The 25,361-nt window shown below is 44.0% G+C and overlaps 1 protein-coding gene across 2 annotated transcripts; it reads right to left on the bottom strand.

Annotated features, from left to right (window-relative positions):
* Positions 1–4,302: 4,302 nt before the first annotated feature.
* Positions 4,303–8,596, bottom strand: LOC125515979. 2 transcript variants are annotated; one of them, XM_048681460.1, is made up of 3 exons: positions 7,965–8,596; positions 5,473–7,895; positions 4,303–5,250 (listed from the first exon to the last, which is right to left on the bottom strand). In XM_048681460.1, exons 1-2 carry the CDS (start codon positions 8,467–8,469, stop codon positions 7,792–7,794), a joined length of 609 nt encoding a protein of 202 aa, XP_048537417.1. In that variant the 5' UTR covers positions 8,470–8,596; the 3' UTR covers positions 4,303–5,250; positions 5,473–7,791. The 2 variants fall into 2 exon arrangements, with proteins under 2 accessions (XP_048537417.1, XP_048537416.1); XM_048681459.1 differs by having other exon boundaries at positions 4,306–5,250; positions 5,473–8,596.
* Positions 8,597–25,361: the final 16,765 nt, after the last annotated feature.

A 25,361-nucleotide genomic window follows, 5' to 3' on the forward strand; every position in this document is an offset into this window, starting at 1 on the left:
GATCTACCATTCGTTAGCTGGATTTGGCAACGTCATCAGTCGTGTCCCTAAAGACATGTAAGTTCACATGCACGGTTGCCCTCCATGGACGCAAAGCATATATATTGGCACTCAAACCTTGTGATTTACACGACCATCACATGCATATTTATATATGGGTTCAGCACAGCAAGACTGCATATGTTCCATGTGTCGCTGTTTTTTATCCACCTTCCTGAAATGAGGGATCTGAGAAATTTTGAAGATGCTGCAAGGGAAAATCAGATGGAAACACTAAGGTAACATGACACAATTTCTTATATCCATTTTGTTTTCATGTACACTCTGGTCTATGTAGAGTTGATGATGTGCATCATTTCTACTTATTGCACATGAGTTATGTGATGTACTTGTGTGTTAATTGTGACTTCTTAGCCGAGCACAAACATATTAGGGCCCTCGACATTAAATATAGACAGTCCACCCGTGTTTCGCGAGAATAAATATTGTTCACAACGGGTCACTAAGTTACAGAAGTGTCTTACATATATAAACTCAAACCTTGTGTAATCACCCGATTTCAGTATATTTTCAATAGGTGTAGTTGGTTATTATTTTTTGAATTTATGGTTCCATGAGACCTAATTCATCTATTTGTTCTATACTTTTAGCACCCTTTATACTTGTAAGGTAATATCGAATTTTATTGTCAAATTGCCCCAGCCAACTCGAAAATTGTACGTCTTCTTCAGGATGCGTGTAATAATGCACTCCCTTGGTCCCAAAATAAGTGTCACTGATTTAGTACAAAATTAATACAACTTTGTAGTAGTACATACGGAGCAAAATGAGTGAATCTACTCTCTAAAATATGTCTTGCTATATGCATCCGTATGTAGTCCATATAGAAATCTCTAAAAAAAAGACTTATATTTAAAAACGGAGAGAGTACTAATTAAGCGACACTTATGGGGGGTGGAGGGAGTATTATATTACTGTAATGATGTTAATAGAAGCCTCCATTTCCCTGCTAAAAAAGAAGAAGCTTCCATTATCTTCGGTATAAGACGCTAGAAATGTCCATGTTAATCAAAGGAGAACGAGGACGAGAACGACAACGTATTTGGTGGGTGGGTGGGGGTACGTAGCAACTACACGATATTTGCGCGGCAAGTGACGATAGCGACTAATTATTCTTCCCTCTGCGTTTGCATGTGACGTGGTCAATTCTCCACAGCCTGGCGTCTGTGGGATATCTTTGGAATGAATGGGAAATCCACTGCCTGATACTCGCGAGCTTGGCCTTGCAAGTCCTCCTCTTCTTCACAGCAGGCTTGCGGAAGCGCAGCATGTCGGGGGTCCTCAGCACCGTCCTTTGGCTAGCCTACCTGTCGTCCGACTACGTGGCCATCTTCGTCCTCGGCCATCTCGCCGTCCACGCGAGCGGGTTGCAGCATGAGCTCCTCCTCTTCTGGGCGCCGTTCCTGCTCGTCCACCTGGGTGGGCAGGACACCATCACCGCCCTCTCCGTGCAGGACAACGAGCTGTGGACGCGCCACCTCCTGGGCTTCGTCTCCCAGGTGGCAGTGGCCGGCTACGTCGTTTCCAAGTCATCTTGGCCGGACAAGCAGCTGCTGGCTGCCACCGTGCTCGTCTTCCTCAATGGAAGCTTCAAGTACGCTGGCCGCACCTACTGCCTTTACTCAGCCAGGCCAGCAAATCTCAGGGTTGATAACCTGCGTATTTTGTCAAATACGCTACTAAAGCTGAAGTTAGCAGCCGAACAACTAGAAGGTCCATCGAACCCTGATAGCTATAGGGGAACGTCAAGAAATGATGCCCTAGAGTTGTTGGGTGCCAAATTTGATTTGATGCTTGGTAAGAGGAACGAGATGAGTTCATTTCTGACCGACGAAGATGCCACGGAAATCATGTCAGCGGATGCTCCCCTCAATGAGACAGAGAGTGTTTTAGTTGCGGATGATCTCCCAACCTTGCTAGGGAAGTTTGAGTCAACTCCGGGCCCCCGCGGGCCCTATGAGTATGTGGGCGGGAAGCTGACAAAATGTTATGAGAGGTTCTACACAAAAAGACCACTTTTAGATTTCTGCGAGGCAGGTGTCCTTATTATTTTTATGGACCATAGAGGCTTTATTTTTCCAAATTGGTATTATTGGATGAGCATTCTCTGGCTGATAGCTACCCTGTTCCAGTATCTTTCCACCCCGATTGCCTTGGTGCTATTCATCCTGTCTGAGAAGGGGCATCAAGTCCATAGTAGAACCGATGTCATTGTGTCCTACATACTGCTCGTAGGAGCCATAATCCTAGACGTGTCCTCTGCCTCCATATCCATTCTTTCCTCTGCGAGGTCCAATTTTTATCGAGGTAGGAATAGGATTAACAATGCCATCCTGCCTGTAGCCAACTACATTCAGCCAGCATGGAGCAGAAAACAGTGGGCCGAAAAGCTAGCGCAATACAGCATGGTAAAGCGGTATACCTTGGAAGATACTGTGTGGCAACGGATCCACAAGTGTTTGGCAGCTTGGGGTGTGGAACTATGGGATCCAAGTCTGACACACACACAGGTCACTGAAGATCTCAAGGGGTTTGTCCTTAACAATTTGATACTATTTGGAATCAGCAGACAATACAATTTTGCCAATTTCCGTGGCCAGTTAGCGCTTCAAAAGTGGAGGCACAACGGTCCAGGCACAGCAGGTCTGTATTATAGCATCAATGGTGTGAAGGATTTCCCCACGAGTGTCCTCATCTGGCACGTTGCAACAGACATTTGCTACTACTCTGGAAACAGCAGCACCACCAGCATCGATTCGGACAAATCCAAGAAGAAGCAAATGAGCAGAGAGCTGTCAAATTATATATTGTACCTTGTATTCAAGTGTGGCGTGATGCTTACTAGCAACTCCCAGCTTGTTTATACCAAAGTTCATGATGAAATGGAGAAAATTCTTGCAGATCAGCAGCCACAGATGGTTAATCTGGGGGAAAAGGAAGCTGCCATGAAGGTGTTTGAAGGCACAAAAGATGAACATCCAACCTCAACGGTGAATGAGAAGCAGAAACAGTCAGTCGACGCAGATAATGCTAGCTCCAGTCATCTAAAGAAACTCCTGAACAGCACTGCAGAAGCTATTTATTCTCCAGTCCTGCCTCATGCATCTAAGGTGGCCCAGGAGCTCATGGGTATTGATGAAGAAGCTAACCGCTGGGATCTCATCGCCGCAGTGTGGTCGGAGATGCTTTACTACACCGCGCCTCGCTGCGGAGGTGCTTTCCATTACCAGCATCTCAACACAGGTGGGGAGTTCATCACACATGTCCTCCTCCTCATGCGTTCTCTAGGCCCTTTTCTACCAGGACATGACAGTTCAACTCCTTGAGCCATCCCATTGTCTACAATTGGTGTGTCAGGTTATCGAATGATTGTTGATCTGGTCATCACTAGGTATCAATAACTGCTGCAAGAAAAAAGAAGTTTGTACTAATAAGTTCCGAAATTCCATTTGCTCTAGTAGAATGGAAATGACAAGGAACAATTGTCTGATGTGATTGTGTGATGTCAAAGTTATGATTATTTGTCTACTATGCACTACTGGAAATTTCGTATACGCCGGGTGTCAGGGTCTTTGCCGAGAGCCAAAACACGGGCACTCGGCAAAGTAAGAGACACCAGCGTGACACTCGGCAAAAGGAGAATCCCGGCAAACACATGATACTGTCGAGAGTAGCCCTAGGCAAAAAGGCAACACTCGGCAAAGGCACTATTTGCCGAGAGCCAAGCAGTGCTGCACGGCAACGTACTGCCACGTGGCACATCCGGCGCCAGTTAACGGCACGGCCACGGTTTGACTTCTTTACCGAGAGCAGCTCCTGGAAACGTAACGGTTGCCTATTTGGTTCCACCTTGCCTACCTCTTTACATTGTCCAATAGTCCAACAATTTAATTAAACTTCAGTGTTCATAATTAAGAATATCTATTAATTTTATGATCCAACCATACCTGTACCGAGAGTGCCTCTCGGTAACGCCACATTTGCTGAGAGTAGCTCTCAGTAAAGATAAGGTTACCATCAAACTTTAGTCCCACCTCGCCTAGAGACAAGCAACATAACCTGTTTATATAGTGGGATAGTCCAAATGCAGTAAGCTGCGGTATTCATAACACTCTTGTTAAGGAGATGGACCATCACTTTGAATGTTCACCTGTTTCGGACAGAAAAGATTCAAAGTGATAGGCCATCTTCTTAATGGTGGATGCCGGTGTTTTTTTATTAAATCAACTATTATTATTTTTTAGAAATTTATTGCAGGTTTGTGCAGGAAGTGTGGGTCTTGTTGCTCCGTTGGCCTCAAAATTTATTGCAGATCTACAAGGTGGCACATGAAATGCAGACCATAAGCGGCATGGCAAATCTTTGTGATGTCTTTGCGCCATGCCTAGGCCACGTGCTGACGAGGGAGGAGCATGCCCTTCCACCGGGTTACCGGAAGTACCTCGCAAAAAAAATTGTACTAAGCTCAAGACACTTATTTTGGAACGGAGGGAGTATTTTTTTAGCAGAAAGGAAGCCAACAAACATCATCAGCCCAGAAAAATTGTTGCGGTGTGGTAGGCAGGCACATTGCGGGTGTTACAAGAGCAGCTTATTGCATTTCACCCGTACTACTTGGCGACAGAAAAATTATTATTTGTTTGTTGTACGTTTGTTTCTCGCCCGGTCTCTCAAAGGCCTAATTAAACTCACAACCAACCAGGTTCAGCAAATCAAAAAAAGCTGAATGCATGCTGGGGTTGATGTACCAGAAGTTGTTGCCAAAGAAATGGCTGAGAAAACCGGGATTTGTCAAAAAAAAAAACTGTACAAGTGGATTGTTCAGTTTCGAGATCGGTTGAGAACCGGAAGTATCAGCCGACATGCCATTAAAAAATACAAGTGAGAAACGAAGGGTAAAACTGATTCGAAGTTATAAAGCATGAATTCTTTCACAACATTTAATCTCTTCAAACAAGGACCGCAATAACTGGCGAACGTTCGCTGGGACGGATGACATTTGCGAACGTTTTTGCTGGCAGCTTCTGTAGATTTGCATGGCATTTCTTCAGAACAACATGACATTTTCTCCAGTGAAGACAATTTTATTCTAAAAACTGCCACCATCTGATCTCGCCTCACAGCTAAAACTGTCAGCTCGTTTGCCACCCTCTCCCAGGGAACGTATAACATTTCCATCGAACAAAGATACTGCAGAAAGGAGGATTTTCAGCTCACATAAACCAGAGCAAGCAACAAACAAGCTAGATCAAAACCGGAACTCAGATCAATCAACGTATTGTGCCCATCAACAAGTGCAAAATTGTTTCCAAAAAGAGGGTCCAGAATTGACATTGAGAGGAAACTTTATGTGCTAGGAGATAAGAAATGTAAGCATGCTCCAACCCCAACATGGAGATGAGAAACTCGAACCTGCGCTGGAGCGATCCCTTCGACTTCCTCAGCGAAATCCCTTCGACACAACAACACTCATCTTCGGCATCAGTCAACCTGAGTCTTCTTCAGGTATTCCATTTTGGAAGCAATATTTTTCTCACCAAGGAATGTGAGAATCTGCGCAAACAAACACCCTCCCAAGATGCATTTTAATGCAATCCAGAATGGCCTATTCTCACTCACTTCATTCCAAGTGTTCATTACAATTTACAAACTCATGGTTTCTTCTCTACTAAATGATAATTGATCATTAACATATCAGCTGCATTCATGAATCAAACTAAGTTTCATCAAGCACTAGCAAGGAGCATACATGAGAAAAATGTAGCAAAAGGAAGGAAAATCCATGGACCGGCCCCATTGTCTCCACATCGTACGTACTACGAGATCACCCCGCATCTAACAGAGTGGACAACTAACATCCAGTTAGGCCAAGAACCCCGAAATAAGAATTACCATTCAAAGGAAACTTTGTGATGACATGGACATGTCAGTGCCCATGATTCTAATTACTCGTTTCATCAAGAGTTAGTAACGACCGTACCAGCATCTAACAGATCGGATAATCAACATCCAGTTCGATAAAATACACCGAAATGAGAATTACCAGCTTCTTAGAGAATGAAAACTTTGTCGCACCATACACAGTTTACTCGATTTTCATAGCACACTCTTGGTTCATGTAAATCTGAAATTAGTTGACACTTCAAATTTTGGCAGCCCTCAAAATTTTGCTCCATCAGTAGACATTGTCGCCACTTGAGCATGCAGGTTGTCCAGCAGGAAATTAAGGTGATTCATATATACTTAATTTGTGGGCAGATTCAATAGAGAAGATGCCATTTGGGGGTCAAGGAAAATCTTCAATATTGAATCTGCACAATCAGTTGGGCTTCCTCCACTCAATTAGGCCACTCGCAGAACTCGGGGAATGTTTTATTACCTTATTTGCACAATGCAAAATTGTAGCGGTTAGTTTTGACTGTCACTAAAGCGCAGTAAAACCAAAAAAATATGTAGCTCTGTGACATAAGGATCTATGACAACAATTATAATCACCTACAGCAGATGTCCCTAGATGGTATCTGGCTGTCACAAACATGCACAAAAGGGCAATTATTTATATTCTCGCCTATATAAATGCAGTCTGTAATAATCTTCAGCTATGGGATCCCTACTGTGATGCGCATTCTGTTTTGAAACTAGGGTTTCCTCTGGTTTTTAGGGGCAGGCAGCCCAACCTTGATCCCTACTGTAATACAAAACCAGAGTTTGCAACCAATGGCAGAAGAATGCATTATGGCACTTGAGCAGGGACATATGGATAGTTTCACGGGACATTATGGCACTTGAGCAGGGACATATGGATAGTTTCCATCAGGTCTCTCTTGTAAGAAATGAGATAGTAACAAACATTGTAGGTGCTTCACGGTACTTAAACTGCCAATGGATGGCTGACTGAATGTACATCTGAAACAAAAATAAATAAACTGATACAAAGAGAAATGGCACTATCGTACACACATATTTCCCAAAATATGAGAGCAATGTGGTCTCTACATTCTATTTTATTTGGAGACAAATCGATCAGCATAGAAGGCAAGCTGCTTATAAATCTAAGAGTGGCTAACGGAAGCTATAAAAGAAAGACCGTCCCTATTCTGCACCTTCCCTTGACAAATGTGATACCACAGCTACACATATGGTTAGACCAAATGGTATTTTTATGTTAGATTTGCCTAATTAAAAAACAGATAGCACAATCTTGTTAATGCATTTTCAAAGATCAATACCCTGTTCTTGGTTCATGCAAATATGAATCTCGCGGGCAATTCTCCTCTGCAAGCGGTCGCGTAGTCTTCAGCAAGGTGTGGTGCAGCTTTCTTGTGAGGACATATGCACTTCTCCAGGAATTCCATCTCGGTCCATTTAAAAACTGTACAGTAGCTTGAGTCGCGCTTGAGCAATCCATTTTCCTTGAGGAACTTCATAACATAGTACCGGGGTCTGAGCCGGCCCTCCAGGCTGTAGGTGAGCAATGACGGCTGACGAGCAATGTAGGACGGTTTCAACCCCACCTCAGAGATGAGGAACACGGACCGGCGCTGCAGCATGTCCTTTGACCTCCTCAGCACAAACGGACCCTTGGACACAGCAATGCGCACCTCGGCATCCGACCATCCAAACGTCTTGTTCAAGTATTCCATTTTGGCGGCGATCTTCTCCTCGCTGACGAACGCAACATCCCGCATAGCTTCCCCGAACATTCCAGAGCCGCGAGGCACACCTAAAGCTTCAGCGCTGGCCACCATCGCCCGGATTCACTCCACGTTGGCGGTGAGCATCCTTGGCATAGAGACGGCTAGCTTGCCAATATCGCAAGCACCTCGCGTGCACTCCTGCAGTAACCCGACATTCCGCTTGACCACCACTGCCGTCGAGGTTACACGAGAGGAGTTGTTGGTTACCTTTGAACGCCCGGAGGAATCCCTCGAAGGAGCCCAAGAGGCGGATGTAGTAGTGCACCTTGGAGACGACGGATTTGCTGCGGAAGTGGTTGCTGGCAGCGAGCGGGACGAGTCGCGCGATCTCAGACGACGAGAGTCCGAGGCCGGTGAGCCCGCCGACGATCGGGGACAGGGTTCTCTCCACGCCGGCGCAGAGGAACTTGGGGTCCCTGGCCACTAGGGCCGCGACGTCGGAGATGGGGATGCCGAGGTCGGCGAGGAAGGCGAGGACGGCGTCGGGCTTGGATGGGGACCTCAGGTGGGAGAGCTTGGCGGAGGCCTTGAGGGCCTGGGCTCGGGTGAGACCGCAGGTGTCGACCAGGTACGCCTCGACGGCGAATCCGGTGTGTGGGGAAACGGCGGGCGCGGCGGTGGTGGCGGAGAGGAGACGGCGGAAGGTGGAGCCGTGAGAGGTGGTGGAAGAGGAGAACAGGTGCGCGAGGACGCAGCTCCGGAGGCGGAGCATGGCGGAGGGGACGGTGTGGCGGCGCCGGCGGCGAGGGGATTGGGGAACGAGCGCCGGCGGGGGAGGGGATTGGAGAATGGAACGAGTGCCGGCGGCGGGTCAAGTGGGCTTTAGCCCAATATGTGAGTGAAGCCCAGCTTTCGGCGCCACGCCCGTCCATTCTCACTAAAAAATATAGCTTTCTCTCTCTCTAAAAAAAACTAAAAAATATAGTAGCTTCTGTTAACGACATTTATTTTCTATCTAAATTTGATTTCTTTTTTTTTTGTGGGTGATTCTAAATTTGATTTCAACTTGAATTTCTTACATGACAAATCTACTACAGTGCGTTTGTAAAACAAAATTCTCATGGTGAACCGAACAATTATCCGGTTATAGAAGCATGAGAGCAGATAATTTAAAGCCAATTCAGACCATTGAAAGAGATCTCTCCTTACAAGTATGAGCCACATACTTACACACAACCGGCATATTTTAGCGTAAGTACTAACTTTAACTTCTATCTTGTGGATGGCCGTCAAGTGTAAGCTCAGTTTGTACTTATGTACTATACTCCCGCAGTCCTTTTCCCATTCAAATTATGGAGCACGTGCTAATTGATATATCACTGACCTCACTTTACTCACTCGGTCTTTGTATTCATGTATAATAAACTATACGACTTGGTTGGATCAGTACTATTATTTATTTTCATTTTTATATCTTAGCTAAAAATATCACTCGAGCGGCAAAGTCTGCAACCTTCAGTACTGACAGTTTTTGGGCGAAGTCTAGCAAAAATCCTATATTGTCCATGTTGATTAGTTTTTTTTCCTTCCCTTATGCATGTTGAAAATATCACTCGAGCTGCAAAGTCTGCAACCTCCACTATATTGTCCATGTTGATTTTTTTTCTTTACCTTATGCATGTTGAAAATATCACTCAAGCGGCAAAGTCTGCAACCTTCGGTATTGACAGTTTTTCGGCGAAGTCTAGCAAAAATCCTATATTGTCCATGTTGATTAGTTTTTTTCCCTTCCCTTATGCATGTTGCTTGAAAGCTTCATTATTTTTTTTTGCAAGGAGCTTGAAAGCTTCATCACGTGTCTTTTTTAAACACACATACATACACGTCTTCTGTCCTATCTTTGTAAAACGCTGCATCCTTTTCATATGTCTGAGCCGTACAACTCTAGGTAATCAGAAGTGTCTCGATCACGTACAACACATCTTCTGTCCTTAGTACACGGTCAACCAAAGGCAACTTTTTAATATAGACCTTTTAGTAGAATCACACGTGAGTTAAACCAAAGACGTGTTGGTTCCAAAAAAAAACAGACGTGTTGTACGTCACATGTCAAACTATTTGTTCATGGTAATATTTGTACGTAGCGCTGCATCTTTCAAATCTGAGCCATTAATCTTTAAAATTTACGGTCAAGATAATTTAATCTGTGTGGACTAACGTGATGGCTTGTTTGACTTCTATCTTAAGTATATAATAGATAGATTTTCTTTTTTAAATGTATCAACGAACAATTTTTTGTTGGTCATGAATACAAATTCATGACGTGTGCACTATGACTTATTCTCAGTTACTGCCACTCCAAGAGGATGACACTAGTCCCAACAACACAATTGGCAACTAGAATATAGTTTCGACGGTTGGACTACTGTTCAAGAGTCGTAAAAACTCAACGATATGTTTTGGCGACTATAATGAAGGTAGTACTTATGGAAAGCTTAGGCATGGAGTGTTTACTTTTAGTCCAAATCCTTCTTTTGCCTATCTAATTGGAAATGTTTCTGGCGATTTGAGATAGAAGTTCATTTCCTTTCTTAGTTTGTGGGAATATAAGAGGCATAGGCTAAATTATGATAGCAGAAATTGTGAAGGATGAAGATGTTCTGTGTAAAACAGTCCCCTCATAACTATGGTCCTTCCATCTTATTAAAATGTTACGGTTTGGACTTCCAAATTTCATGCCTATCGCTCTTAGATTATCTTTTCTTGCAAATGAGTGAGTTTGTATCTCAGAACGTTCCATTCTCTTTAATTACACCTCCAACCAAGCATGCTATAGAAGAAAGTACCAAGTCTTCATAACTTGTTTTAGAAGTTGCTACTTGGCATGCATTAATGGAACACAAGCATAACTGCAGCTCTATAAATTGCTACACCCCTTCCAGTTTAGAGGGCTATCTCAAAAAATAGAAATTTCCTATTTGTAAGGTTCATTATCTTAGGAATACGCAGCTATAGCTAGAATCAACCAATGCATGAAAGATTGAGAGGGTCATGTATGTTGCATTAATATGTTGTATAGAAATTAAGTAGGTCCTGCTTGATTGATGTGTTTTGCAAGATGAGTCTAAAACACGGGAATTCCGGAATGCTAGCAGAGAGCAACAATTGAAGTTATTTTTCTTCTGAGTGATGCATCATGCATGTCAAGCATGGAAGCAAACTGAACCTAGTGAGCATATCTAGCTCATTGATATCATGCTACGTATGGCCTTTTGACCTCTCAATGCATGTTGGGCAAGCTAGCTAGGATTGAGAGGCAACCGAAAGAGAAGGCACACTATTGTTATGGAAATAACCTCATTGGTTTGCTAGTAAATTAGTAGGACGATAAAAAAATGGTTTTGTCAACAAGCCCAATGCCATATTTAGTTTGTCCACTTTCATCTTCATTATTTGCAAGGACAACCGCTTCCCACACTAACGTTGCCAACCTCATCTAGGTGATCAACAACTAAAGGATTTTAGTGTCTTCAAAGAAAATGAAAGCAAAATGCTGGCAGGTTTTCTTTTATTTACGACTTATAGAGTGAACAACCAACCAGTTTTATAACTAATTGCATTGTTTTCAGTGTGGTCCTTCAACCCTGAAGCAATCACATTTACTTCCCTAGATTTTTACATAGATAACCCTCCAAACAAAATTTAATATGCAATCGAGCCCATGGTTATAAGAGATCGTTGGAGGGGAGTGGGGGTGCATACGCCAGTGGTAGGTCTTGCTGGATCTGGGACATCGAGGGTCTCCACGACAAGATGGGCACGACGCAATTTGCAAGCTCCAGCCATATATAGCACGAAGGATGTGCCTCCCTGGCATCCTATCTGTTGAATGCAAACCCTATGTTTTTATCCCTCGAATGAACACACTTTGGATGGTTGGACTATTGTTCAAGCGTCATAAAAACTCAACAAATATGTTTAGCAACTATAAGGAAGTGGAATATGCGTTATAGAAAGATTATAAATTGAATGTGTCATTTTAGTCCAAATCCTCTATTTCATATGTAATTGCAATTGTATCTGGGGATCCCAGAGAGAAATTTCTTCCCATGTTCGGTTGTGTGAATAAATGAGGGATTGGCTAAGAGCATCTCTAAGGCTAATTTCAGACCCCATTTCTTCGTTGACGTGTCCGGACATGTACGTGGATAGCAAAGGGTTGAGCCACATTTGTCCTACACTCCCATGTATCCTCCAACTATCACAAATTGTTGGAACACGTGCATATAATTGGGTGAGAGAGAGAGAGAGAGAGGTTCAGAGCTAAGAAGGCTAACCCCATTTTTTCCCACATATGAGGGCTGGCTGGGGGAAGCCCGAACAAATTGGGCATGTTTGGGGAGAGGCTTGTTGGACAAAAAATTTTGTGTGAGACACTTTTCGGGCAGACATATGGAGTATTATCTATTTTGTATTTTTCCACATGTGTTGCCATTATATATGATCATTGGCTTATAGAGGATATATACAATCTGAATATGTCTAAAGGCCATGTCTAAATACATGTGGACAAATACAAAATAGATCCTACTGCCTCCCTTCCGGTTAATAGGGCTCAATTTACAAATCTCACCAACCAAGGTAGATGATGAGTGGTGGAATATTTTTTGTAGTTTGGAAAAGTACACAATTAACGCACTTGTTTTTCCTCAAAAAAGTATGTTTAACAATGTGTTGATTGCAATGCATGCATGCATGCATGGACAATAAATGACCAAGAAGCTTTACATGCATTGGTGAGTTTTATCATATTACTTGCATGTAAAGATTTGATACACATTGAAATGTGAACATGTGATGGGAAGTAGTACAAATGAGACTTATAAAACGGAAAAACTGAAATTTTGAGATGGGCCCTATAAACTGAAAGAGAGGGAGTATTTGTATAACTAACCATGTAAATACACAAACTTACGTTGAAACAAAAGGTGTTTGATTGTCTCGTTGTGAACAAAAAATTACACTTATTGCTTCCATACCAGTTGTGGTGGGAAAGTTTGTGCTTTGTCAGTACAATGCCTCTCCGAAGATATCACACGAAACTATTTACTTTCGGTGGTATCTTCAATTTCCAAATCATATTGTTAATGCCTTGTGGAATCTTTGAGTGTGGAAACGATGGGTACATATGTCAAAGGTGAAGAACCCATTAGTATTAGACTCCAACAAAACATAGCATGTCCTTGTGTCAGGCTAACCGAATACAAACCGGATAGGAGATGTTGCCAAGACACAAAAGGGAACAACCAAATCCCGCACGTCTAAAGGTGATATCCGGTGGGGCAAAGCCGAGAACTTGCGCAAGCGTATCATTCTTATGCATATAGTACGTTACAAGGCAGGAAATTGTTCTCGAAGAGTGGTGCTGTCCAATCACTTGTCCATCCAGAACGGATCTCAGAGTCGTCCTTTATTTAAAAAATATTTGAAGTGGACATGACGTGTTATTCGCCGCCATGAGGCCTGCCGAGAAATGTGAATCACCAAGAGTTTTTTAGTGATGCAACATGCATGGCAACAATGGAGCGGAAGGGAACCCGGTGATCATGCTCTGGCATAGCCATTTTACCTCTCCATGCATGTTGGAGGTGACTCGCTAGGACTGAGAGGCAAACGAAAGTCAAGGCGCACGTCAATTACCTCCAAGTTAGTGACTCTGTATCTCGAAACGCAAAAACTTAAATTCTTTTGCTTTAATCACCTCCAACCAAACTAGCTATAGACATTGGGAAATTATTGGTACATGTGCATTAACGAAGCATGAGAAACAGTACATCTCAATAAATTACAAACGACGAAGTTGCTTTGAGAAAGCTACCAAAGAGCAACTATAGATTTATTTGAGTGATGCATCAGGAATCACAAATCTTGGACTGAACATGCTGAACTTGAACATAGCTAGCTCATTGCTCACTGTCATGGCCTTTTGGTTTGTTCATGCTTGTTGTAGCTAACTAGCTAGGATTAGGATTGAGAGGCAACTGGAAGCGAATGCGCACTTTGATAACATAGGTGACATCATAGACCGGCTGGTCAATCGGTAACATGACAAGAAGAGGTTCTTTCAGCTAGCGGATTTGTCCACATCCCTATCTTTCCTTTGCAGGGCCCACCGCTTCTCACGCTGACCAACACACCACATGTTTCCATCAGCCAAGTGATCAACAACCAGCTCATGGCCAGCCAACTTAACATGAACTCTAGATCCCTGTAATCCGCAATGAGCTGAGACCTATTGTAGAAACATGTGGCACGGGCTAATCAGCAAGGACCATCTCCTCCTTCACTAGGTTCCCAAGAGAAAACTGTTTGATACATGTACACAACACTTCTGCTTATGCCTTTGTGGAGCAGGTTCCCCGTGTGTCAGACCATTGCGAACGTGCCAAATAAACCGAAGAGTCTTCAGCAGCGTCACATGCTCCATCTTTGGCGAATTCATAACATTGTGACACCATTGTTCATTTTAATGAAAAATGTATGAGACCACGAGCATTTTTTATCTGGAAAAGCATTGTCACTCAGATGATGCAGAGACCATATGATACCCTGCTCCTAGTGCTTGATGTTGCTCTGTAGAGAAAACATCTATATGGACTGGAATTTAGAATTTTAATGGGTTCTTCTTATCATGACTTTCTTACATGTTAGTATGTGGATGATACCAGTTGCTTATAGTACGCCCTCCGGTCATTTTCATTCTGCGTATTAGGTTTGTATCAAGTCAAAATTTCCAAAGTTTGACCAAATTTATATTGAAATATCATCATATATAATATCAAATATATGTACTATGAAACTACATTTCATAACGAATCTAACAATATAGATTTGGCATTTTGAATGTTGATACTTTTTTCTATAAGTATAGTCAAAGTAGAGGTACTTTGACTTTAAACGAAACTTATATGCAGAATAAAATGAACCGGAGAGAGTTCATACTTTCTCGGAATTCCAGATCAAATATACCCAAAACATTGTATGTAAAGAGATGCATGCAACAATTACACATAGACATGTGGAGCTCTGCACGCATGTGGCGCTAATATACTAGCTGCATTGTATGTAGTTGCAGCCGACTCAAGAAACCAGGCCCATGTGTTGTACTCCCTCTGTTCCCAAATATTTGTCTTTCTAGACATTTCAAATGGACTACAACATATGGATGTATGTAGACATATTTTAGAGTGTAGATTCACTCATTTTGCTTCTACATTTTGCTTCGTATGTAGTCCATTTGAAATGTCCAGAAAGACAAATGTTTGGGAATGGAGGGAGTAGTAGTAAAGAAGTTTGATTGGTCCCAACTACCGCTACTACAGCTTACTAGTTAGTTGATGCTCATATATATGCACAAAATCAAATCGAGCAGGAGGCAGATAACTTCCGGTGGGAGTGGGATTCAAGTTGCAAGACCATGCGTATATGCCTGTTATCTCTAGTTCTTAATTAAATCCATCAATCGAGTTGACTGTTAATAATTGCTTATACTAACGTCAAAGAGGCCATCCTTTGCAATGAAGTGGGTGGTTCTATCACATTATGTTTATTGAATTATTAGGGCTTGGGAGGCATGAAGGATTTAGGGCAGATCAACATATGATAAGATCAGACACATATGGGTTTGCTAGTACTATGCATTGTCAAACATATATAAGTCGTTTGTCTCCTCGATGGTTACAATGTCGGTCGGCCCACGTCGAAGTCATCTGTGACGTGGATGGTTACACTATCAGACATCCTACACAACACCCGTCTCCATGTACACAAGATGCAAAAGTGGCGTGCAGACACGAGCTCAAAGGTGGTGTGCAGACAAGCTCAACAGCTGTGTACTTATGAGCTTGACAGTTTTTAGGGTGCTCTTGTACCTTCCTTGTGATTAGTAGGAGTAACATCTCTATTTGGCACTTTTTGTGGAAGGGTAGTTTAGAAAATTACAGTTGTAATGTACGGGTGGAATTTTACTCGATCTACTTCCCTGAGTCACCCTAGATTGCTGGCACACTGCTGCCGATCATGCACACGCCGCTATAGCCTTCTCGACTACGCATATCCGGAGCACCACAGCTCAGTTGAGAAACTCCTAATCTGCAACAGCTCCACTGGGTCCGCCTCACCTCTAGGGCTAGCCAATTCCCATCGAACAACAAGTACTCAACTCTCACGAGATCACAAGCTTGGTTTTTTTTAACTAGCTTCTTAAGATGCATACATAATAAAATCAAGTATTCATGTAATATTGGTTTGCAACTTCACACATGCAATAAGTTCGATTATGTACATATGACTTTGTAGAGCTCAACTGTCACGTCCTAATGCAATTGTCAGAAGAAAGCATTCCACATTCATTTCCCAGAGCTTAAACTACCAGCTTCTCGTAGTGTAATCCAGCTGCACAACGATTTTTTCAATGTTGTTCTTATTTACCCACTGCATGAGTAACCATATAACTTCATATGCTAATAGGGATCAAGTAAGAACTAGTTAGAGCATCTCTAACCAATCCATTATAATTTAGAGGAGCAAACAGCCGCGTATTATTTAGAGGAGTATATTTTCTCCCCTAAAAAAGTGTTCTTTCTAACTTAAATCCTTAAAAAAATTGAACATAAACTTGGTGCAATGTTTGTTCAAACAACTTCATCAAACTTGATTCAACCAGTTGCATAAAGTATTTTACATAGCTTAAATGAAATTTAAATTAGATTGCATAAAAACTTAAGAAAAAACTACTTGCTAGCACTCTCGTTCATCAACCTCTCCCGGTCCGATTCGGTCATGTGCTCCCACAATGCCACCACTGCCTTGCCCTATGATACATCTCCAAGGTATCTATAATTTTTTTTATTGTTTCATGCTACTATATTATCAATCTTGGGTATTTTATGTGCATTTTATGCTATTTTATATCATTTTTGGGACTAAACTATTAACCCAGTGCGCAGTGTCAGTTGTTGTTTTTTGCTTGCTTTTGGTTTTTAAGAAAATCAACATCAAACAAAGTCGAAACACGATTAAACTTTAGGGTGGTTTTTTCTAGACCAAAAGGGACCCTAGAAGCTTCGGGAGGAGACTAGAAGATATAAGAGAGAGCGACAAGCTCACAGGGCGCGGCCTAGGGGGTAGGCGTGCCCCTGAGCACATGGGCCCCTCGGAGTTCCATTTGATCTAACTTCGACTCTACAAATTCCCAAAAATTCCAAAAACACCAGAGGGGAGCCCGAAACACTTTTTCTACCACTGGAAGTCTCTGTTCTTCCATGATCCCATCTGGAGGACTTTTCCGGTACTCTACCGGGGGAAGAATCAATCACGGAGGGCTCCTTCATCAACCTTGCTACCTTCTGACAATGCGTGAGTAGTTCACCACAGACCTACGGGTCCATCGGTAGTAGTTAGATTGTTTAATCTCTCTCTTTGATCTTTAATATCATGTGTTCCTCGATCTTCTTTGAGTCCTATCTGATGTAATCTTCTTTCACGGTCTGTTTGTTGGGATCCGATGAATCGTGGATTCATGATCAGATTATTTATTGAAAGTAATTGAGTCTTTTCTAAACTTTATTATGCATGATTATTATAGCTTTCTATTTCTCTCCGATCTATCCGTTTAGTTTGGCCAACTAGACTGATTTTTCTTCGGTGGGAGAGGTGCTTTATAGTGGGTTCAATCTTGCAGTGCTCTATATCTCGGTGACAGAAAGGGACAAGACACATATTTGTATTGTTGTCATTAAGGATAAAATGATGGGGTCTATTCATATTAATTGAGTTTACTTTGTTTACATCATGTCATTTCACTTAAGGCGTTACTCTGTTTTTTATGAACTTAATACCATATATGCATGCTGGATAGCGGTCGATTGATGGAGTAATTGTAGTAGATGCAGGCAGGAGTCGGTCTATTTGTCACAGGCGTGATGCCTATATGTGTGATCAATGTCAACGAATCTGTCATAACTATGCGTTTTTCTATCAATCGTCGGTAATTTGTTTACCCACCATATGCTTTGCATTCAAGAGAGAAACCTCTAGTGAAAACTATGGCCCCTGGGTTTACCTTTATCATATATTAAAATCCAAAAATACCTTGCTGCAATTCATTATTTTTATTTTTTTTGCAATTTATTCTTCTACCTATATGAGATTTGATCCTTACATTAATGAGTACAAGGGGATTGTCGAACCACTTGCAACAGTGTTGGTGTAGGTATTTGGTTTTGTGTGCGCAGGTACTACTCACTAGTATTTGTGTGGTTCTTCTAATGGATTGATAATCTTGGTTCTTAACAGAGGTAAATACCTATCTCTACCGTACAACATCTCCTCTCATCTTCGGAGGTAAATCCAACGCAACTCACAAGTAGCATCCTGCTCCATCGCCACCATCGTCGCCATCTCCATTGCTAGCGGAGCCGGAGTCATCGCTGGAGCAAAGATAGATGCCCTTTGTCTCCTCGGACTTGTAGATCTCGTACAGACGGCACTCCTCGATGTGCTCCGGGTATAGGCCGCAGAGATCCGCTACGCCTTGCCGGCTTGCTCCGCCTCGAGGCGCTTGCGGGCCTCCTGGTCTTCCCCCATCTCCCATAAGGTGGCCACCTCGGGGTCGACGGGCGCTAACTGCAGTAGGCCATTGGGGAAGTTGCACTATGCGTTAGTGCCATGGAGGCACACTAACATTGTGTCATATTACTACACGGTCTGCACCGTCGAGATGAAATATCCAGTCCAAATCTTCTCATGTGTTTCGCGGTCGGTGATCTAACCGACCCACGTCCCCCACCGACACTGTCGCACGGCGAGGTATTTTTGTGCGGTGGCAACAGCGCTGGGAGGCCGGGCAAGCGGGAATCTCCACCGTGCGAGGAAGAAGATGTGTCGCGGCCATGGGTCGAGATTGCGCATGGCGGTACGGATCCACGCTTCTAATCGGCGGTGTGTAGCAGCGGCAGTTGGATCCGGCCATTTTTGGCGGTGGAGCGGCGCCTTAGTGGATGGGAGTGGGACCGAGGCACACCGGCGGGGCTTTCACAGAGGCGGAATGGAACAGGAGGAGAGTTGGGGTGTCGGGAATTTTACTCTATGAGTGGGCAGCCGAGTATATTTTAAGGGTCACGGCCGCCGTGGAAAAAATATTCTCCACTAACCGTTATTATAATTCGGTTAGGTGCACTTTAGAGGAGAAAATGTGAATTTATCCTCCTCTAACGCCTTTTATTGGGGATGAGTTAGAGAGGCCGATCAAAGACATGACAGGTATGACCGTATGTAAAGCAAAATAAAATTCAAGTCAGAACTGGAAGAATGCAGTATTGATACCTATAGGCCCTGGAATTTTAATTCCCTCAAACCAAACAAGCTATAGTGGGATGTGCCAAATCTTCATTATTGGTCAGCGTGCATTAACAAAACACTAGCAATAGTGTAGCTCTTTAAGTCACAAATGATGGATTTTCTATGAGAACCTAGCGAATAGCAACTATGGGAGTTGTTTTAGTGATGCATCATGCATGGCAGGCATAGTGCGAAATAGAACATTGTCAACATGGCCATGCGCTGGCAATGCCTTTTTAATTATCTCCCCATCCATGTTGGCGCTAGCTGAGTAAGAATGAGAGGCAACCAACATCTAAGGCGCACCCTAATGACTTCTGAATTAGTGAATTTATATCTTGAAATGTCTAAATTTTCAATCCCTTGCTCTAATCACCTCCAAGCAAACAAGTTAATGAAACATGGGAAAGCATCAAATCCTCGTGACTTCTTTGATAAATTATTGGTAGGTGTGTGTGACTTAATGAAACACAGGAAATAGTGCAGCTCTATAAATTACAAAATGATGGGGTTGCTCTGAGAAGCTACCAGAGAACAACTATATATTTCTTTGAGTGTTGCATCAGGCATCACAAGCATGAGTGAACCTGAACATAGCTACCTCACTGATCCTTCGCATGGCCTTTCGATCTCTTCATGCATACTGGAGCCAACTAGCTTGGATTTGGATCTGAAAACGAATGCGCACTGTGATTACATAGCTGACTTCATTGGCCCACCGGTCAATTAGTACGATGACCATCGAAGGTTCTGTGGGCTAGCGAATTACATGTTCTTTTTGTCCAGACCCCTCTCATTAAACCCATTAACCGCAAGATGTTAGTCATTTGCTGGGGGTATCAACGTCGGATTGAGCGGCCATCTCGACTTTGGCAGGAGGGCCTCATCTTGGCAGTTATCATGCGTTGATTTGTAGGTGAAGAAGACAAATAGTTTGGACGCACCTAGGGCCGAGCTGGCAAAATCCGGGGCCCTGCGCGAAACAAAAAAAATGGGGCCCTATCTGGCTAGAAAAAATGAACTATTGAGAAATTATAATGTATGTATATAAATAATCATACCTATTCAACTTCCGGTTGCATGATATTTATTTGAGAAACCTCATTCTATTAGTATTCTGTGAAATGAAATCTTCAATGATTCCTCATAATCAATCTTCTCCTTGTAATCAATCACTCTAATGATCTCTGCGAAAAGTTAATAAGGAAATAGGAATTAGGAGAATATGAGTAGATTTGGAGTACAAGCCAGCGGTATTCCTCTCTGACTCTCTATGAACCCGAGATCTCGAGAGGAATAATCGATGAATGCAAAGTTGTGAACCAATGGGACGTGGAGTATTTGAGCTCAGGCTCAAATGAGCCCGCACGAACAGTAAAATGAAACAAAAAATCAAAAAATTCTGAATTTTTTTTATGATGAACTTTGACAAAATTTCTAAGTGCTAGCAAATTTTCATCATGAGATCACATTCGAGGAATGCGTGACAAAAAAACAAAAACGATGTTCTGAAAATGCTACTTTCAAAGCATTTTGGAACACTGATTTTTTTTACCACGCCTTCCACGAATGTGATCTCATGATGAAAATTTACAGACACTTGGAACATTTGTCAAAGTATACCACAAAAAAATTCAGATTTTTTCTGATTTTTTTCACGAATTTACTGTTCATCCAGGCTCAAATGTGCTCCAGCTTATTGCAAAAAAAAAAAGAGCTCGAGCTCAAAAGGATACTTTCCGAACCAATGAGGATTTTACAAAATTTGCAATGCCAAAACTGTCATACTATACGTCTCCTCATTCTTCCTCTGCATGTGATGGCAGGAGCCAGGAGGATGCGCCGTGTCGCCCGCCTATGGAGTCTGGATGCGATCTATCAAGCAAACTGAACCGCCGTTCGGTTTCCGATCGAGCAGATCAGTTTTTTTAGGGAGATCGAGCAGGTCAGCTGAGCCTGGGGCTGGCGGCTGGCATCGAGAGCCATCGAGGAATCAAGCAGTGGCCTGGGGCGCTCGAGGGAGTCACGCGCCTGCGGGCAGCGGCCCAGCTCCATGCGCTCCCAACGCCTACCCCAGGAAAAATATATAAATAGGAATATATAAAATTTGGGGCCTCCAAATTTGTGGGCCCTGTGCGGGCTGCACACAGTTGGCACAACTATGGGCCCGGCCCGGGCCGCACCTACTAAAATATTGTTCGTCCAGACTCTCAAAGGATGGCTGAGGAGGGATGAATGTCAGGTTTTCTTTAGTAGCTCGAATGGGAATGGCTTCCATTAATGGCAGGTTTTTTAGTAGCCCATACCGAATTTTAAGATTTCACTCGACCCCGCGTCGCTCCCGCTTGGGAGACTCAGGCGGTTCCCCAGCCCTAGCCGCTGTCGAGGCTGAATCCACCTTCCCTTACCCCGTCGCCGTCAGAGGACGCCATCGGGATGCGCCTGGGGGCCGACGGTGGTGGCGGGGATCTTCCTGTCTCCCGTGTCTCACGGGTAGTGCGGAGCCCTTGCGCATGTGGAGGCACGGCAGATCCGGCTGCGGCGGTGGCTAGCCCTGTCACTACGGTGGGCGGCGGCTTGCCTGGTTCAGGCGGCCGCGACTTATGCTACGTAGGCGTGTCATCCGGCTTCGGGTTGGCGGCGGCGTGGAGGGCCTGCTGGGCTGCTTGGCGGCACCTCCGGTCAGATCTAATCTGGCCGGTGTAGCCGACGGTGGTGGCCATGTCCTCCGTCGAAGGTGGTCGGCCTGAGGCTGGATGATCAGATCTCAAGATCCGTCATTTAGTTCCGGCTGTGAGTCGAAAAGGCAGTTGCCGATGAAAACTGAGCCGATGGCAGGCAATGGCGGTATTATGTGTCGTTACCTCGATGAAGGCATCGTCGTGCAACGACTGTCAACCCACTCATGCTACTTCTGGGAAACCCTAGGATCTGGTCTTCTAGATCGGATGATGGCGGTACTGAGGTGTCGTTTCTCTCTTCGGAGTATCATTTGTGGAGCAGCACTGGAAGACATAGGCAGAAGGTGGAGCGGCTTCGTCATGCACGGAGCTTCGGTAGAGATGTCAAGTCATGCCTAGCCGACAGGTGCACGCTGTGTCATGCCTGGTCGGCAGGTGCTACGCACGACAGATCTTCCAGAAACTTCGCATCGGGATGGACGAGCGTAGGGTGGTGGCGTCGTTGGGCGTCGTGGTGGCGTCGACGGATGGACGGACTGCCAAGGATGATGCGGATATCTTTCCTAAAGATGGGTCAGCGGTCGGATGATGATGGCGGCGTCTAATATGTGTGCATATGGTGTACGCTTTAGGTCTGCTGCACCGGCTGCTCGTTCTGATACGTTATATGGATGGATCAGCGACGATACCGGTTTAGATATGGGGAATGAGAGCACTCCATTTATCGAGTTTTATAGGTGTGAGTGATGGCTTCTGATGGCTTGATGTATGTGTTTGTTACACCTTGATGGAATAATAAATAAAGATGGCCGCATGCATCGATTGATGCAGAGGCTGAGGGGTTTTAACCTCCTTGTCAATCAAGCATCGATTGATCATATGTGCTTGTTAGACCTCAATGGAATAATAAATAAAGATGGCCGCATGCATCGATTGATGCAGAGGCCGAGAGGTTTTAACCTCCTTGTCAATCAAGCATCGATTGACCAGCACCGGTGGATCCGATCACCGGTTGCACCGACGCAATGGATTCACGCCGGACCGACTCCGTCTTCGGCCAGGCATATGGATTCATGCCGGATAGACTCGGTTCAGGAGGAGCGTTACAATAATTGGGGCTTCGCGAGCTCGGGTGTTGATGCTCTAACCTTTGCAGGGAAAACAATGAGCAGTATTGTGTTGATCTTCGCTCTATCCATCAGGAGGAGCGTTACAATAATTGGGGCTTCGCGAGCTCGGGTGTTGATGCTCTAACCTTTGCAGGAAAAACAATGAGCAGTATTGTGCTGATCTTCGCTCTATCCATCAGGAGGAGCGTTACAAACATAGGGGGGTTTATTATGAGTCAATTACACCATCGATGCTTAAACTTAGTGAAAAAAATTACTTTAGTATCAAAACTTGCGGCATACATTAAACTGGTGCCATAACTTGGCTCGTTGTACAAATACGGTGCAAAACTCATTTATATATGCATGCGACGCTGATGAAGCATGATAGCATGGCGTGGGGGCTCATTGTCAGTGACCGGCAGTAGACCAGGCGTGTGGCGTGTAAATTTTGCTAGAACAGCCTTGAATTTTATTTTATTTTCGCATAAAAAACCCTATATGTGCAGGACCCATTGTCAGCCAAAACCACAAATTATGTTAGATTGAAAATATTGCAAACTTGAGGTATTGAGCCGCGAACGCCTGCTAATCTAACCACGCAGCTAACCAACACACAAGGATACACTTCATGTCCTACAAGGATACTCCATCATTATATCGTTGCTTTTAACAACATAATTTAATTAAGAATTTTAATTCCAACAAAAAGACGTGAACATGAGGGTTAGAACACGGGACCTGCGGGACACAATTTGACGGGCATGCCACCCCAACAAAGGCAGGCATTTTTTCTTTGCATACGATTGTTACATTTTATTTCTACAACTGACCGCGGTCATGGGCGAAAAATGGACTGCAGTTAGTACGGCCTATTTTTAACATGTGTTTTGTTTTATTTTCATTTTTAAAATTGTAAAAATATATGTGAATCCTAGTTATGAATAATATATATAATTGTACATGCATATTCCTTTGAGGATATGCAAGTGACACATTTAGCTCATATATTTTTCCCATACATATATTTGTATTTATTGAAATTATTTTTTAACACACATAAAATTTATCAAAACACATAAAAACTTGTAAAGCAACATTAAAACAATTCAAGCATGAACCCTTTTATAGCCTACATGAATATTCTATTTACAAACTTGTAAGTAGAGACCAAATGAATGTGGATGCAGTGATCGGCTTGTCTTAAATTTTGCCCCAATCGAAGGTTCGAACCCCACGCCAACATTTTTCAGAATTACTAAAATTATTAATTTATGTTGTTTAAGCAAAAGATATAAGATATGTGTATCCACCAAGCCGTCAAATGGTGTAGCGATTGGGTGGCTAGCCGAGCGACTGGATGGTCCAAATGGCCAGTTTGTGTCTTCGTCTTAATTTATGTTATTTTTTCATTCCAATATAAAATTTGTGCTACAGCTGGGTTTCGCACCTGTCAGGGGCTTTCTCGTGCAAATAAATAAAATTCCAAGGTTGTTTTTGTGAGAAACAACACCCACACACCTACTCTACAGGGGGAGGTCACTGACAATGGGCCCCACGACATGCTGTCACGCCTCATCGGCGCCGCATGCGTATTCAAACGAGTTTTGCACCGTATTTGCACGCCCTAGCCAAGTTGTGGCACCGGTTCAATGTATGCCACAAGTCATGGCACTAAAGTGACTTTTCTTGCCAAGTGTAAGTACCGGTGGTGTAATTGACTCTTTTATTATGTGTTTGCAAAGTACGTTCTACCGGTACCCTATATTTGATTCAGTCAAGAGATGTTGAACAAGGTAGTAGCTAGTGGCCTGAGTTCGAAAAGAGTACGTGGCTGCCTCTCAAACAAATCCGGTCGTGTGTCTAACCTAACTCTAGTCCGGTCATGACCTCGAGTTCTACTTCTACTCGCGTACCGTCCGACGTCCGTATCTATATATAGCGATTCCGACGGGGCAGCCAAGGCGCCGACTACAATAACAAACGATCACGACGAACCCATCGATGGCAGCCGGCAAGGGCGTCGAGCGGCCGTGGTCGGAGCTTCCCGGCGACCTCCTGGCGGCCGTCTACCGCTGCTGCTCCTCGGCGCACGACCGCTCGCGCTTCGCGGCTGTCTGCACGTCATGGTGCACCGTCGCTTCATGGCACCCGCCGCTGCCTGCTCTGCCTCTGCTGCTGATGCTACCCTCACCGTCCGCCGGCGACCATGATGCAGCGTGGGCGCACAGCCCCGAGGACGGCAGGGCCGTGCGCGTCCCGCTCCCGTGGGCCGTGACACCCGGCACGCGCCTTGTTGGGTCCCATGATGGTGGCTGGATCGCTGCCATGTGTGCGTCCGACGACCATGGGCAGCAGCTCCTGATCGTGAACTCCTTCTGGCATCGAGGTGACGCTCACCGCGAACCAGAGTGCCGTCGAGTACGCGTGGCCGCACACAATCGACGCCGGTTTCAAACCCACAATCACCCGGC

The sequence above is a fragment of the Triticum urartu genome, chromosome 6, assembly GCF_003073215.2.
Source record: "Triticum urartu cultivar G1812 chromosome 6, Tu2.1, whole genome shotgun sequence".
NCBI lineage: Eukaryota > Viridiplantae > Streptophyta > Magnoliopsida > Poales > Poaceae > Triticum > Triticum urartu.

Coding starts and splice junctions, on each gene's coding strand:
- LOC125515979 (XM_048681459.1), bottom strand. CDS start 8,469: ATGCTCCGCCTCCGGAGCTGCGTCCTCGCGCACCTGTTCTCCTCTTCC.